Here is a 17825-nt window from a genome sequence, read left to right on the forward strand (position 1 = left end):
GTTGGTCTATACAAGAGCAGAAAAAATGTTGTTGTCTCATGAAGCAGAGGAGCAAGACAAATACCTGAATCCTTTGGGTACTCTATACAAGACTACCACCATATTCAAAATATCATACAAGCACACAATTAGGGAAGAAGCAGTTGTGAGCATTCAGAAAGGTCCAAGTGCCACTTGTCAGCCCAAATTCACAGAAGATTTCTAAGTCAAACCATGAATGCCTCTATCTGTTATACAGATAATCAGTGTATATTCTGTTCACTTGTTACAGGTTTCTTTAGCACGTTGACATCATGTAAATAATGGGCCTGCTTGCACTTTTTTTTCTCATCTAAATTACTTCTCAATGGAGGATTGTGCATTTTGGACAAAATTAAGTGTGTTTGTGGGGAAAAAAACCCCAAACCAAACCAAACCAAACTACAAACTTTATAAAAAACTAAAGTACTAGACTTGCCTTTTTTTCTGAAGAAAGAAACTTACATTATTTGTCTCTTTCTATTTCCTTTAGTTCCTCTATGTAGTACAGTAGGGTTTTTTTCTTTACCTGTTGTCAGTTTGAAGTTTTTTCTCCATATGAAGTATCTTCAGCACAGTAAATAATGAAATAGTCCCATTTCCTCTGGAAATATTTCACCAGGCACATGCAAAAACCATATTAACTGTTTTTTCTTGGATGGTAAGTAGTAATCCCTTTATTTTCTCAAAGACCCGGATCACGCCTTTATTCAGTGGCTGTTAACTAAACAACTTATACTTTAAAAAGTACTTTCTTATTCTTGTACCTGAAGTGTCCAGTTTGATATCATTAAATTAAATTCCAATTCTATTACCTGACATTTGAAAGCTAGTAGGGTTTTTTTTAATGTATTATATACTGATCTCCTCTTCTGTACTGTAACACCTTCCAACTTCCTATAATTTACAATCATTATTAGCATATACCTACTATGTGTTAAGTTTATTAACTATTTGATTCCTAAAACCTTTACACAATACATTTGAAGTCTGATGTCTTCTCCTGTCAAAACAGCTTGTCATTAGTTCCTCACCCACCCTTCTTTTCAGTACTGAAATCAGTGCTGTCCAGGAAATTACTTTGATTCCTTTTGTTCATACAGTGGAAGAATCTTACATTTACATCCAGCCAGCTAAGATGCTGTCACACTTCAGCTCATATCTTTTTAGCTCACTGTTAGCATATGTGATGCTATATCATGTGTGATCATATCCACTACAATCTAGAAACCCTAATCACAGAATTCTCTGAAGAAATTGCATGTGAAGTAAATTGCACTAATGGCTGTTAAGAAGTCTTGTAAGATGACTAGAATTTGAGTAACTTTTGGAGAAGAGGTCAGAAATAATCAGTCCCAAAAGCTTTAAGGACATTGCAGAAAGTACATGTCCTAATTTTAGGCAAATTCTGAGATATTACATATCCAGGTGTTTTTTATTTAGCTCAGCTCATTCTGGAATGCTTCACTAAGATGAACAAATATAGGCCTTAGTAGTCAGCATCACAAACCAAAACATCTATAAAGGAAAACCAGAAGCTCCTAAGAGAGTCTACTTCATATTCATTTTTGCAGAGTGGCCTGTATTTGCAAATAAAATAAACCAAAGTCAATAGTATCTAATCTATAAGGGGCAACAATGCCCACTGAGTATCATTCTTTCTGTCACAAGAGAAAAATTTATTTCCTGTGGCAGACCTAAATTCCTTTTTCTTTCCATAAATATACAAAAATAATGACCTGATGCATAGAAAAGTAAGAGCTTTCTTCATATATATACAGCTACCATCATATATAGATAGATACTATACTAATTTTAGAGTAAAGAAGTCAGCAAATTACACCATTGACAACTTCCATCTGAGTTGTTGACTGAAATCATTGAGGTAAAATTTCTCTGTATTTCTCAAACTGCAATTAATGAATAAACAAAGTCATAAGAGGTAAAATTGGGGAAAGAATTTGTTTATGAAGAGTGAGTAATAAAACAATCTGGGTTAAACCAGAAAATACCAAGATGATTATGATAGAACAATATGTTTATTCAGGAAAGATTGAAGGAGATTAGCCTTCAATTACACTGAAAAGAAAGAAAAGTGGAAAAAGCAGTTTCCCTAGTAGAAAAAAAAAATTGCAATTGATATGCTAACTGCTTTTTCTTATCTGACCAACAGATATCAATGTAAATACAGAGCTAAATTCTACAGAGATGCTGTTTTGTTTGATATCATAATCTCACATGTAAAATCTGTATGCACTGGCCATTACATATGGTACTATGCAAGCTACTACAAACATCCTCATGTGACTCAGAGATTCTGATGGCTCTGTGCTCTTACAAAATGCAACAAAGCTTACTTCCTGAAAAAAATGCAAATTGACTAGCAATAAATAGAAATTAGTTCCTTTTGTGTGACCCCCATATCCTCCCTCAGTCACTTGTGTCCCTTTCAACTCAGCATAATTTCAGAACGACTTCAAGATGTTCTAACATAGCTCAGGGAAACAGCTTGTATTGAGCAGCAGGAGAGGGCAAAAGTAAGCTTTAAATATTATCTCTACACTCCCATTTTCATGGTATTTACATTATGGCTCCTGTCCAAGGCTCTGGTCCTGTGATTTCAGAGCAACAACAGCACAGCAAGAGTGCAACATTTTGATCTAATCTACAACATGAATCTTATTAAAATTCAGCAAAGAGCTTGTATGGCCTTCGTTTATTTTGTTTTTCTTTGTAGATTCACTGCAACTGTATAGATGTTATCAATTTGCTGCTAAAGTGGTTCATGGAACCTCACAGCACAGTTGATTTCACTTTTAGGAACACTGTCAACATTAATTTAATTTTAGAAATAGACTTAGTTTTGCTTATTAAAATGATAACTTCATAACTATAAGTTACATTGACAGTTTAAAAGTATACTGTTAGATTATCTGAATTCAGTTGAACTTGTACAAATAAAATAGCTTATTTATTTTTCAAATTTAGTCCAATGTAACTGTTATTGATCCAGATCCCACAGCAAAATCATTCCTTTTATTATTTCTTTCCCACCCTGACTCCTCTATTGAAAAAACAAGACAAAACAATACGAAAATCTTGATATTCAGATACACAGCTATTAAATACTCTCTATCTTCTCTTTCCTTTTCTCATCTCCAGCTTTTATGGGGCCTATGTAACATTTATATGACATTTGCGTGTGCACAAGTGCTGGTTCATGAGAGTTCTTCCACTGCTATATGCTTTCTGACAGTCACAAGCTGGTGACTTGCAGATCATTACACGGCAGGCAAAGGCAGCTACAAAAAGGTTATACCAGAAAGCAGTCTGGTCACAGGTCACGGGGAGCTGCAATTCCTTGAAGTGTGGCAGTTTGATGATTTGCTGGCCTAGAACATGGCAGGATGCATTTCCCTGGAGTCCAATGAAGAAAACTGCCTAAGACACAATTTCCAGAACGCTAAAAGTGTTCCGGAAAGGATCTTACCATACACTAGCTAAGTTTCTCTTAAAGAATCCCCACATAGGCTGGAAGTTAAACAGTGAGATAAGCCTTATTTGGAATCTCAATTATGCTAAATGACACCTTTTCTTTCCAATTAACATATGCCTTTGAATACAGATGTATCATTTTTCTAATAACAGGTGTCTTTGTCAAAGAATATTTAAAATCCAGCAATGTGAAGTACTGGAGGGTTCTGTACAGCACAGGACTTCATAAAAGAGTGAAATCCTTGACCCAAGACTCTACAGAAAGCTTTCAAAAATACTGCTGGAATATTGAGAAAAATAGTGGAACGTAATGCTGGTTGCAGTTGCAGAACTGACATTGCAGAACTGACTCACATTTCCTCTTCAGATAATTTGAGGCCAGGAATTTGCAACCACTTTGGTGTGCATTTTAGAGCAAACATGCAGCAAAGACAAAGGACTGCCTAGATAGGGTGCTGAACTTACGGTCACCATCCTTTTTTTTGAGTTGGGTTTAGAGACAGTGTTTAAAACCCTCAAGACAGACACTTTTTAATAGCAATAAAATTGTAATATCTCATAAATATTTGAACAGCCAGTGCTGCATTTTAAATAAATTGCATATGAGTTTTTAAAAATACAATCACTGGCCAACATGGCCTGTCCCATAAAGTGTACAACCATGTGCTCTTTGCACTGAAGTCTGAATGGAATATGCCTTTTACATTGCCAAGATCTTTGGTACTGAAGATCGAACCCTGGTTCCATACAAGAAATGCAGTTAGTTTTACAAGACACATATTGTTTATAAAGGATGCATCTATATTTTTACACATCAAATATTTCCCAAGGCAGCATTTGTTGCAAAAATTTTTAGTGAGTACAGTTCTGGGTTTTCCAGTAAAAGACTGCAGTATCACATCTTTTAGCACTTTTATAGTGTGATTTTGTAGTGTTTTGTAGTATGCAAAGAAATAATACCAACTCTCACATGTAGTATCTCATTTTTCACACTGTTTATGGTACCCTAATTCATAAACTCTTGGTCCCATTTTCACTTAGATTCTTTGTGCTTTCTCTCACATCCTGCCTCATAGTATGAGCAATTGCAGTCAAACTTCCAATAGCAGCACACATATTATCTTTCCAGTCTCTGCTTATATTTCCCTCTGCTCTGCTGCCTTTAACATTTAATCTAGAGTAGTTATTTATATTTGTATACATTATATAGATTATTTAAATTACCAGTATGTACTAAAGTTTAGAAAAAAGACAAACTGTCTTGTCTTCTTTTAGGTAAGCAGTATCTCCCCTTCCTATGTTCACTGCCACTTGAATGGCTGAAAGTGAACTCTTCCAACAATTTCTTTCTGGGCTACCTACCTAAGTTGATGGAAAATTGTAGCTGAATTGCACCCATGGGTGCAGCTTTAATATAAACAGAAAAACAAGTACAGGAAACAGATTACAGAACGAACATGGCAAGGTAAAGAGAGGACTAATAATCCCTACATTCAGGAAATATAAAATTCCTGAAATTAACTAAGACTCCTTTAAAGCTACACAGAGATTTAAAAGTCCTGGTGGTTGTCTGATAGATCTGAATACAATAGTCCTGTCTGTACTATAATAGGCTTTCCTTTGACTGTACAAATTTTCAATATCTGTTGTTGAAAACTCCAGATGCTATGGAAAATAAGGGTAAAAACAATTAAGCAAAAATAATCATTAATAAATTTCACAAGTATTTCTGAGAAATAAAGTCTACAAAATATGACTTGCAAATAAGTGGAAGTACTCTCAATGAATTTGTAAGAAGCACCATATAAAATAATACTGCAGCATGAAAATAAGATACTACCCCAAAACTTTCAGGCTCTTCAGTGATCCATATTGTGTAGAAATAAGCAAAATAGGAGAAATTAAATAATTCAGGCAAACCATATCCAACTACAACTGGATAACATTTCCCTGTTGAAGGGCATCTTCAAAATTAAACAAAAGCTTCCCAGAATTTCCCCTTGTTTCAGCTAACAGTGAAAGTCCAGAAAGACTACAGCATTTTATCTGTCAAAACTACATTACCCATTGACCATCTTTTCTTGAGGATGGTTCCTTCAAGACCTTCTAACAGACCAACTTTTGTGAGCATATCACAGTGGAGAGGTCAGCCCTACTCATGCCTGCCTGGAGGCACTGCTCTTTCAGGCCATGTCTGTAACAGCAAATTAAGTTGTAACAAGAAGCACTTCAAAGGTATCAAATTTGTCTATGCTGTGAAATTGCCATCATGTTTTGTCAAACTGCTTTGACCCAGTTTGCAAGCACTAGCAGCTCCTGGGCAGAGTCCAGGACTTAGCACAGGACAGAGACCTTTCCCATACAAGATCAGGATGTATTCATTCTCTTTCAGACACTGAAAGAGTTTAAACATATGGACAAAAATTATTCCACAGCAGTTGAATACCAGTGCTTAAGGTCAGTCTTAGAATGTTTCATTTACTAATATAGCTGAATCCAGAGAAATCTCAAATTCCAGCAGTGGAATGGTGTCCCCGTGGAACTGGTCATGCCACCATTTGGACGATGCTCTCAAGAAGATGATGTAACTCTTGGGGTGTCCTGCGCAGGGCCAGGAGTTGGACTTGACAATCCTGATGGGTCCTTTCCTACTCAGAACATTCTATGATTCTACATTACTCTCGTCAAATCACTTTTCCAATGTATACACAGTATACAGTATACACATTTGATTTTCATGCTGAGATGAGGACATTTCATTTTCAATATTAGACTTACGATCATCATCTAAAAAGATTGCGTATTCAAAGTAGTAGCTACACATTGTCACTAGCAGCTGAGAAAGGAATAATGAAATAAAGTTTGCACTGGCTATCGTAGAAATTAAAAACACTCAGATGACACAGATGTGACTGAAAATCCTGTGATGAAATACTTGCTACATTTGCTATCCTCTTTCTCCACATGCTATTCCTACCTCTACTTTTATTGCTTCAGCTTTCACTATCTTTCTATTGAACCAGTGTATTTAGTGACTCTTGAACTGATTCCTATAGACCCAGTCAGTGTTTCAGGGTATTTCTGCAATATTGCACTGCCTTCGCACTTTTAAGTTACTGCAGAATACCCTGCAAAGACTTCAGTATCAAGATAATATTCATGCATATTGGTACTCTATAGACCCTGCTACACACACACACACACACACACACACACACACACACACACACACACACACACACACACACACACTCTCTCTCTCCACTCTTTTTTGTTTTTAATCTGAATTCTATTTACTGCTAAAGGACTGTTAGGAAGCTTGTAGAGAAAAAATCAGGTGCCTAATATTTATAGACATTTTTAATAATTCTAATAATTTTAGTTACTGAATGATGACACTGCATTTTCTCAGTCAGCTTACACAACCTAGTCCTCACTTAGTCTCTAAGCCCTATGATGATTTATAGAAGCTGCTGATGTGAAGGAAGCAACATTTCGGGTATCAAATGAAACTGTCTCGGACACTTCTGAGAAGGAAATGCTGACACAAGCAGCGCTTATCCTGTCTTCTCTAGGAGGATATCTTTCTATGTGATTATTGCACCCAGACCTTGAAGTCTACGGCCAGTCCCAGGGAAAAGCCATCTAAGCAGCAAAAGGCAGTGCAGTGTTCTTATTTATATTTGGACCAAAGTGCTACAATCAGATATCGTTGTATGACTGCAGTTATAATTCCTTTGTGCGATAAACAGATCACAGAGGGAAAACTTGATACTTTATTCCGCAGACAAAATTTGGACTGAAATCAGTTTGAAATCACTGAGGCTTCTGATCAAGTAAATTTTAAAAATAAGCAAAAGACAAGGTATGGATAAACTGTCAGCTAAATCCTGTCTTTGGAAATTTTATGCCTTCTTCTAAAAGCCAGTATCTGGACTTTATTTTTCCTTATTTTTGCCTCCCTATTCTATGGTTTATTTTGACATGTTAGCTAACAAATTCTACTGTTTAGAATAAGCCTATAATTTGTCCATAAACTATTGCAGGCTGTTATTTGTATTACATCATTGACAGTTCACAAAAGTAATGCAAGGCTTTACAACATTACAGTTACAAATAGATTTAAAAGGTTCTTATTTTTATTTTCTGATTTAGACACATTTGAGCTTTTAATAGTTTTACTTATAATGTATTTTTGTCTGAATTAATATTCAGAAATTATTTTTTAAAATTCAATGTAAGTTTGAAAGTGAGAAAATCTTATAGCCTACTACTTTCAGCTCTTTCCTTTAATATTACTAACTCAAAACAAATGGAGAAAAAATATATCACTTTTTATTATTTGACACTGTAAAACATCCTAAAGCCCTTTAATGGACTTTTACCCTGTGTCTGTATGCACTGCATACAGACAGCTTTTCTTTACAAATTTTTGTATAGTTTCAATGGAGAAATCAATACCTATTTAGGTAAAGCACATTTTTTTGGATTCCTGTCCTCTAAAAGAGACATGTTAATGTTCTGTCATCCTAATCTCCATAAGAGATTGTCACACTTATAATGTGCTGTGAAACAAAATTTCAGGGCCAGATGGTGGTCCTATGACAAGGTAATGTGCTACCACTAATCAATATAGCACTTGAACTCTGAACTTCTTTCAATTGCAGTAGTAAATACTGTGGAAAGAAGATGTTTGGCTCAGAAGGAAGAGAAGCAAATGTTACAATGCTCCCAGCAGGCTCTTTCTGACCATTTGAAAATGATATTACAGCAAGGACTAGATGGAGCCCATTCTCCCTGACTTGAAAATTGAAAGAAGACACTTCAAGAATAAGACACTATTGCCTCCACGCAAGAAAAAACCTCAAAGACTTGCAGGGCATCCCAGTATGTAGACACCACCTACCTCATTCTGATAACCCTTCCTAGTTCATCCATGATAATACACTGTGAATTTTATTATTAAATAATGGCTCTGCTTCCTTGAGTGCCCATGCTGACTTTAAACACACTTGTAACCTTCACTGGAAAGCATATGAGAATCTTATTCTGACAGAATCTGCAAACTCCAACAAGGCTTCAAGTTGAACACAAAGTATCTTGTTGAAAGCACCATTAAATGGGAACATTAACCTAGAGGAATATGTACAAAATTGTGACAGGAAAAATTGGATTGGATTGATTGCGTGTCTACATAGGCAATTTCAGTGACTTAACAGTATTACTATTTAAATATTTCTGCATTTTATTGTCAAGCAAGAACAGCAGAGCAGCATCATTCCATGTATTTCTTCACTTAAGTGCATGGCAAAGTAATTCAATTCTAATTTTTTCATTCAAATCACACTTTAAAGTTGCATCTGCAGTCTTCTGAGTTTACAAAACCGTGAGATTTTCAAAAATATTTTATTTCATATATGCTGAACATCAGCTACCACATGATGCCACCAAATAGTTTGTCACTGATTTTGAGGGAAGTGTTATAACTTCATACAAGTATTGCTTCTACTCATATTTAACATCAAATCCCACTTGCTATGATTAACTTGATTTTATATTCTATCTAATATAAATTGTCTTTCATAAAGGAATAAATAAATAAATGAAATTGAAATGGATATTGTGGAAGAGCACTATTCATTTTAGAATGTTATTTGCATAACCAATAAAAATAACAAAGTATAATATAATGTAGACACAAGCTACAAATATAGACAACGCCTATTTAGAACAATTCTGCTCTGGATATAACTTAGGAGACAGGATAATAGTGCTCTATTTCAGATTTTGTGCACTAGAATAGCTTTCTGAGATCCCTTACTAATTTTATTGAAGGTCTCAGAGGTGCAACAATCAAAGAATTTACTAGCAAGTTTAATGCAAAACAGTGCTCCAACACATAACACTCCATCTAAAAAGCACAGACAGCTACAAGTGCGTTGTTGCAATTTGAGTTAATTTGGCAATGACAAGGCCTTTTAAGAACTGGCATTAGAAATTTAGTGGAACACTAAAAAAACAACCAACAACACAAATAAAGATGCAGTGCTGGCTGGGATTAAAACCCTTTCCTATGAAAGTGAGATCTGAAGTCTTGTCTCTAACCCTACATCCTGGCACATGACTTCAAATAGGAAGGTCTCTTCTAGGCTCTGATTCTCTGTTTCCTCTCCCCTAAGGAACACAGAGCTCTTGGGTTTGTTTCAATCATTTTGGTGTTTTTCAGGCAAGAAGTGTCACAGCCTCTTTAGACTCTGATGTTAATGCCATGCAAAGAACTACAAAGTATATTTTGCTACAACTGGGAAGAATACAGCTGCTACATCCCATCTATGTCAGGGATATACCATAATACATCTAGACCACTGGACAGCTTTGAGCTAAGCACATATTTGTGACATGGAGAGGCAAAAAATATACTGGTGTCAAACTAATCACATGACAAACTTGTAAACTAACATTGCTGCTTTTGCTAGGAAAGACATGAGTAATAAAACCTTCCATAATGGTCCCTTGCTAATTAAAAGAAGAACTGTGTAAAAACTGTAATATGAACACAATTTTATTGCTCCATTATAAAAAAATAATAAGGTTCTGTCAATGCGATCTCCAACATTAAAGTACTAAAATGAAATCAGCATGTTATTGAATTGTTTTATATATATATATATATACACCACTGTTGTAATAATGACAATAGTGATAACCTAAGCGTAAAAACATTGAGAGGCAAAAAGTATATGTTCTAGTTGCTAGAGGGGACAGAACAATAAATTATTTGAGAAACCAAGGGCTGAAGACTAATGAGATAGAATCTAGAGAACCCTGGGAAATTCTCCATTGTACTATATTAAGAAAATATTCAATTTATTTGCCATTTAAATCATGTTAGATGAAGTGGTCAGATTTGAACCAACATTTTCTGAGACTAAATGGCTGCCCATTGTTAAATTAATTTTAAATTATTTGTACTCACTAAAAAAAAATTAAAAAGGAAAATCTGGGGTTTAGGCTCTTACAAACATTTCACAAAGGAAACACTGCTCTAAGTCCTCAAGCACACTAGGAAGACCTGCAGCTCTAGCTCCACATTACTAAAGGTTTTGCTATTTCTCTCTCTCCTTTTAGTATCACCCTATCATCCAAGAATGAGGGGATGTATCAGTGAATCTGTCCTAAATCCAGCCATGTCCTGGGGTGCACCAGGCACAGTTGGGCAAGGGAAGGGATTCTCCTAGTTAGCTTTGCATTCCTCTGGCCTAGAGGAATTGTGGCCTTCAGGGGAATGACACCTCGGGATTTTGGCTTTTAAATTTTTAATATGACTTCATTACCTTAAGCTGTAATTGGAGGATTAACCCCTGATATGTAAATGGACCAAACATATCTGTCTGAAAAACAGATCCTGACCAGTGTCCATCTTGGGTGCAGCCTCTTGGAGGCTTCTGACTGCCCAAGGTGTACCTGTGGAAGGCCTTCAATAAATACTTGCTTTTACTCTCTTAATCTGGTCTAGCCTCTCTTCCAGGCAGCCACTCCAAGGCATCATGCACTGGGCAGCGTCACCTCAAGTCCTGTGTGTGGTTTTGGCCACCATAATAAAAAAAGGACAGAAATGTATTAGAAAGCATCCAAAGAAGAAATGGTGACATATTGGAATATAATCCCAATATTACCGGGTGGAACGTGCCTGGGCTCATCTGGCCCTCACTGCTTGACCAAAGGCGGCAGCCGTGGTGTTACACCCCAGAGATACCTTTGGTTAGTTGGATGCGGCAGCTAGGCTCTTGGAACAAGTCCAGGCAACAGAACTCAGGCTCAACCTCTGATGAAGAAGCTTTAGGCGAGGCGAAGAGGAAAAAAGGAGATGGATCCGGCTAGGGGGTCATAGTCCAGAGTTTATTCCTGGGCACGCAGGCCTCTGAATGTAGCGACAACGCTGACCGGATCCCGACCGCATGGTCCTGTGTCTTTTTAAGCTCAGGGAAAGGGGGAGGGGAAGGGGTAGGTGAGCTACCAACCAGGTAACGGGGGGGGGCTTAGGAGACAAATGACACCTGGATGGCCCAATTGTCCCCAGGGCTGAGAGGCATCTTTTGAACTTCACCTATCAGACGACGGCCTTGCTGACCTTCTGAGATTGATGGACAGCTCTCAGCAGGAGGCAGGGAGAGGGGACAGGGGAAGTGGGAAAGCCAAGACAGGACACTGCTTCACACTGTAACAGTGACAGGCCTTGAGGGGAAGCCATATGAGGAGCAGCTGAGGTCACCTGGTCTGTTCACTCTGGAGGAGACTGAGGGGAGACCTCACTGTGGTTACAAACTCCTTGTGAGAGGAAGAGGAGGGGCAGGCACGAACCTCTTCTCTGTGACCTGTGACAGGGCCCAAGGGAACGGCACACAGCTGTATCACGGGAGCTTTAGGTTGAATATTTGGAAAGGTTTTTCACCTTTTTCAGAGGGTGCTTGGGTGTTGGAACAGGCTCCCCAGGGAAGTGGTCACAGCACCAAATCTGCCAGAATTCAAGAAGTTTTTGACAGAAGTATAGGCACATGGAGTGATTGTTGCATTGGTTCTGTGCAGGGCCAGGAGTGGGGTTCCTCCCAACTCAGAATATTTTATGATTCTATGGAATAAGTTTTGGCTATCATTTATTTTTGATGAAAACTGGAGGAAAAGGAAACCTATTCCCTCTCATCTCATTTTTCTCCACTGAGTATCTTTCTACTGTCTCTAAGGCATAGGCAAGGAATGAGGGGGTTTGTATGCCTAGGTAACACTATCTCTTTGCACAAGTTTCCTTCCTCAACAGAAGATGGAAGATGTTTCAGGTGATCAGGATGACAGTGCAAAAAATGATGCCTTCTGTTATGCATCCACCATAATAGCTCACACATGCATTCATAATTTTTTACAGGAAGACACCAGATCTTAAAATTGGTGTTTCAAGGTACTTTGATATAACTTGTATCAGTTTCAATAGTCTACATATTGCACAGACATTTATAGCTCACTACACTTTCATGTATTATTTCCAAAAGGAATTTAATTAATGATAAAGAACAATACCTTAAAAATACTGTTTGCACTCTAATGTTCAAGACAGAAAAACTATGCAAGAAACAATTAACTGCTATTTCATTCCTATGCTCGCACTCTCTAAATATATAAAGGTTATGACACTCAGTGCAAACCTGCAGTTGTGTAAATGCTATCAAAACTACTACAGTTTGCTTAATTCACAGAATTTTTTTAGCTTACCCAAATCTGTAGCTTAATTCTTTTTTCATTTTTGAAAACTGTTTTTACTTTGAAATCAATCCCAACCGTGCTTACAAATGCAGATGTAAAGGAATCATCAGCATATCGGAACAAAAAGGAGGTTTTTCCAACACTGCTGTTCCCGATAATGAGCAGTTTGAACATGTAGTCAAAGTTCTGGTCAGATGCATCTTTCTGGCCATATCTGGAATCTTGAACGGATGCCATCTGTAATTCAAAATAAAAAAGAAATATCTTATTGTCTCTTTTGTAATAAAAAATGGAAACATTTCAGTTTTATTGGAGTTTTTCGTACCAGGTAACAATGAAGCTCAAGAAGAATATCTTCTTGAAAGATTTGTTATGTGTATGCTTCATTGTGAACTTCAAGAAATGCACAGAGATCTAATTATCTTTTGTGATTCTTGTATCTAGTAGTAGTTCTGCTAGCAATAGAGGATGTAAAAATGACTGGTGATGGGTACCAAAACAAAAATAATATGAATTCTAAAAGTCTGGGACAATTCTTGGGTATATCACTAAAAATACTTCTTATTAGAAAATGTGATGAATTGATGGTGAAAATGCAATGACACTTCATTTGTATGAAAAATAAGAGATCAATGCTTCCTTTTGACACAATATTTATATTTTCAAACAGAAGCTTAGCAATTTTTACATCTAATAAAATTCTTGAACCATTTATTTTACTATAAATATGTTGCTATCTTTTGCTATCCCTAAAAATTTACTCAAAGCATTTTTCCTCCACCAGCTTTTAGTTATCATACCATTAAATAGTGTGTATATATACCTCTGAAATAAAGTCTTGATATTTTTCCAGTACTAGTATATTCTGCAGTTTTTGGAATTTGCAATATTAATGAAACATCATCGTAAGTGGTAGTTAGATGAATAGAATATTATGGTTTGGAAGGGATCTTAAAGACCATCTAGTCCCAGTCCTGCTGCCAGGAACACCTCCCACGAGACCAGGTTGTTCTAGGCCTTGTCTAACTTGGCTTTGAACCAGGACTGGAGCATCCACCAGCTCTCTGGGCAACCTGTGCCAGTGTCTCACTACTCTCACAGTAAATAATTTTTTCCTAATATCTAATGTAATTTTTCCCTCTTTCAGTGTGTACCCATTCCTCCTTGCCCTATCATTCCAGTTTCTATCAGAGAATCCCTCTCCAGCTTCCCTGTAGGCCCTTTCAGATACTGGAAGATGTCTGTGAGGTCCCCACACAATCCTCTCTTCCCCAGGCTGAACAGCCCCACCTTGCCCAGCCCATCCTCATAGCAGGGGTGCTCCAGCCCTCTCCCCAATCTCCCGGCTCTCCTCTGGACTTTTTTAACACCTCCTTGTCATCGTGCTGGGAACCCCAGAGCTGGATGCAGTGCTCCACGTGGGGTCTCAGCAGAGCAGAGCAGAGCAGAGGGGTAGAACCCCTCTCTCATCTGCTGGCCAACACTGCTTTGGATTCCTGTGGCTTTCTGGGCTGGGAGCACTCATGGTGAGTTTTCCATCAGCCATCACCCCCAAGTCCCTCCCCTCAGGGCTGCTCTCAATCACTTCTCTGTCCAGCCTGTGGGTGTGTCTGGGATTGCCATGAACCAGGTGTAAGACTTTGTACTTGGCCTTGTTGAGGTTTGCAGTGGCCCATCTCCCAACTGTGTCAAGGTCCTGCTGGATGACAACAACATCTGAAATCGGAGTCCTTAAAATACAGTTTTTAATCCATATGAAACACCTGAATAAGCACAGATTACTGAACACTTTTAAAGAGCAACCTATTTTGCTCTAGGGACTTCAAAGATCATGGATTCTATTTATAAAAAGTACACCTTAGGCTTTCATGAAAACTGCAGAGATTAGAGTAAAAATGTGACCAAAGTTCTACCCAGGTTGCTCAAAAAGAAATGGCAAAAATAAAGAACTTAGAGTGTTTCAGCTGAGTTTTCAAGAAAAAATATCAAGTATTTTGAGAGTCTGTGGAAGTTCTTTGATTATGCTTATTCTAAGAACAACACTTTTGCATGCTGGTTTGAGACAGAACAACAGACACCATAACCTAACATAAAGGCTTACAGAAAAGCAGCTCATGTAAAAGCTTTCTAATTTAGGCATCTCAGAATGCATTTGGGCAATCAGAAAGGACAACTGGAACCAGGATGACAGCTGTGCACTAACCCACACTCTCAGCAAAATTTTAGTTACTGTATAATGTTTTAGATAATTCTGCTATCTCAAAGCATCAAAAACATGATGATGCTAGCTTCTTTGGGCTACTGAAGAGGCATATAGGAGCGGAGACCAAAATCTCTGAAGAAGACATTGGAAGTAGCAATGAATTTTCTATTAAAGTTTTTAACAGAAAATTCGGTTTCAGATATATATTTCATAAATCATAGAGTATGGAGTATTTCATTTCAGAATTCTATTTCAGCATTACCTTCTTCATTAAATGTAGTATTGGGTACCTACACGCTTCAACCTGAGCGTTTGTATTGGCCTTAAAATCTATTCACTTCTTCCACAGCTATGCAACAAAGATTTAGAATTAAAACATGAATATTGTCAAGCATACACATTACTAATCTTTCAGCTTTATTATTTCTATAGAAAAGAGAGAAACTTTCATTACCACCCTGTATTGTGCAACTATTTGGGGATATTTTGCTTAGAACACAAGAAAAAGGAAATCAAATACTGATTAAATGAGTCTACTCACAAGTTGCTGTAAAGCAGTATAACACAAGGCATGCTGATGTTGCATAGAGTTTGCAACAACAAGTCAATGAGGTCTATCAGACAAAAGACTGCAGTGGCTGGGGGTGCCAGATGTGTGATCACTACAGTAGCCTGTTCCACTGCCCTTATGTCTCCCCTCTCTTGTACTGCAGCTGAAAGCAGTAGTTACCCCTGTAGCAAGCAGGAATATCATATTCTTTCCTGAATCTCCTAGGAAGCCTTTCACATCTTTCCACATCTCCTAGGAAGCCTTTCACATAGCTTCTTCAACCAGCTTAAGATTTACAAAAAGAGGTTTAAGCTTTCATCCATTTGCTGCCCTGAATCCTATGAAGCTTCCAATTCATCCCCATGTACTTTAATGCCTAACACTTTAGAAACAGTATGATTCAGTGAGCAGGGAAATCAGGAGACCTGGATTCTAATAATAGTCCTGCTAAACCATGTACATTGTGTAGCCTTCCTGAGTAATAATGTATTTCCTGTGGATAGTTTTAAATACAAATTTTACCCACTGGAATTTCAATGCCCCTCTAAATTAGTGCGGTTATATGCATTACTCATTCAGCAGTTTCCTTAACATTTCTGAAAAAAAAAATTAAAAACTCAACACTTTCACTGCGCCGTAAACTTACTCAGTTGTTACTCACAGTATCATAGGCAGAATTACAGGCATGTTGAACATAGAATTGAAGCTATTTTTATTTCAGGGGCAGGAGTATGTCCACTTACTACAGGACACAAAAGGCATAGAAAAGGCATAGGAAAGGACTAATTTCTCCAAGAGGAGAAATAATTGAATAATAATTGAATAATTGAGGTAATAATTGAAACTGTTTGGAGAGACCAACTTTAGCCTAGTGAACCAGCCTCCCTAGACTACTGACAGTGGTCCTTTCTCCTGTCCAAAACCCCAATGAGCCTGCACTAGTGTAAAGAAACATCAAACTCTGTGCAGTTGCTAAGACTTTGCCATTACTTCCCAAACTCACTCATTCTGTAGTAAGCAAACAAGACAAATTCTTCCAAGCACAATCCACATTATGCTCACATTCTAAATGATATCCTAAAGAAATACATCTGTATTTCTGCTGACTGTAAGGGAAATACAGATGCTTGGTCCCCTTGAACTGTAAGGGAAATACAGATGCTTATTCCCCTTTGAATAAGCCTGTAGCACTTCTCTTTCTTAAATGCAAACTGCTGACTTAAAAATTAAGTGTGGAATGCACTGTAATCCACTTCCCAAAGTAATAATATGACAGTTCACTCCTGAGAGTACTTTTCCCTACTACTGGCAGTATATGTAAAATATGAAGAAGATTGTGACGATGCAATGTTCCACCTTTGGAAGTTATGCTGGAAGCAGTCACTAGGAATGCTGTGTTCCCGCCTGTAATTAAACATTATATACATGGACGAGAACCAAATAAACCCCGTTAATGTTACGATATTCTGTTTTCAATAAAGTAAAATGCATACCGTTATGTTGACAAAGTTCTTTTCCCAAAAGTTAAATGGATATATTAAACAAGCATCACTTTCAACAAAACACGCTAAGTTTTCTCTTCAGTACAATTTGGCCCTTATTTGGTAAAATTGAAGAGAAAATGCAAATTATTTTGATTAGCACCAAAGCAGTCAAACCATTTCCTACAGGACTTAGGACCAACTTGAGTCAACTGAGAAGTCTAAGCTCAAGACAATAAACAGAAAACCAATAGACAGGAGATCTCAAATGTTTGCTCCTTATCAAAGGAGGAGTTATGTTGCCAGTTTGAATATGGTGCTAGGACAAATAAAGGATAGCTTTGTATGCTTTCCTGCTTACAGCCCATCTCTAAACTCCTTAAACATGGATTATTTAAGGGCATAGGCAAGTTCAATCATTAAGAAGAGTTTTCTGTTCAGACCCAGGTGCTTTCCAAGTCTCATGTTTAGCTGTTTCCTTGATCCCAAAAGAAGAGGTGAAAATAGAGCAGGGTTGAGAACAAATGACAGAAAAACTGTGTTTACCTGCCACCTTCATGATTATAACAAAATATTTGGCTATGCGACTCTTTATGCCTTGGCAGGCCTCATTCTCTGGCAGAATCAATTTGAACAGATTTCTTACTTGAGCAGCGCAAGATGTTGTGGTGTTCCTGGCCTGCACACAACTTTAGTTTGCACTTACATATGTACCCCACTCTGCATGCTTAGTATAGGATAATCGGCCCCTGGAAAATATGGTGCAAAAGGCAAGAAAGCCTGACATTGAAAACATTGAGATTTATTCCTTCACGCCTTTAGC

General features: G+C 37.4%; 1 protein-coding gene across 1 annotated transcript in view; it reads right to left on the minus strand.

The window, feature by feature from the left end:
* The window catches only part of RAB3C (RAB3C, member RAS oncogene family), a 132146-nt gene that overhangs the window by 111241 nt on the left and 3080 nt on the right, over nucleotides 1–17825 (minus strand). Inside the window, exon 2 of the mRNA XM_030968421.1 lies at nucleotides 12778–13005. Coding sequence (XP_030824281.1) covers nucleotides 12778–13005 — 228 coding nt within the window. The remainder of the gene's footprint in view (nucleotides 1–12777; nucleotides 13006–17825) is intronic.

This window comes from Camarhynchus parvulus, chromosome Z (assembly GCF_901933205.1).
Source record: "Camarhynchus parvulus chromosome Z, STF_HiC, whole genome shotgun sequence".
NCBI classification, from domain to species: Eukaryota; Metazoa; Chordata; class Aves; order Passeriformes; family Thraupidae; genus Camarhynchus; species Camarhynchus parvulus.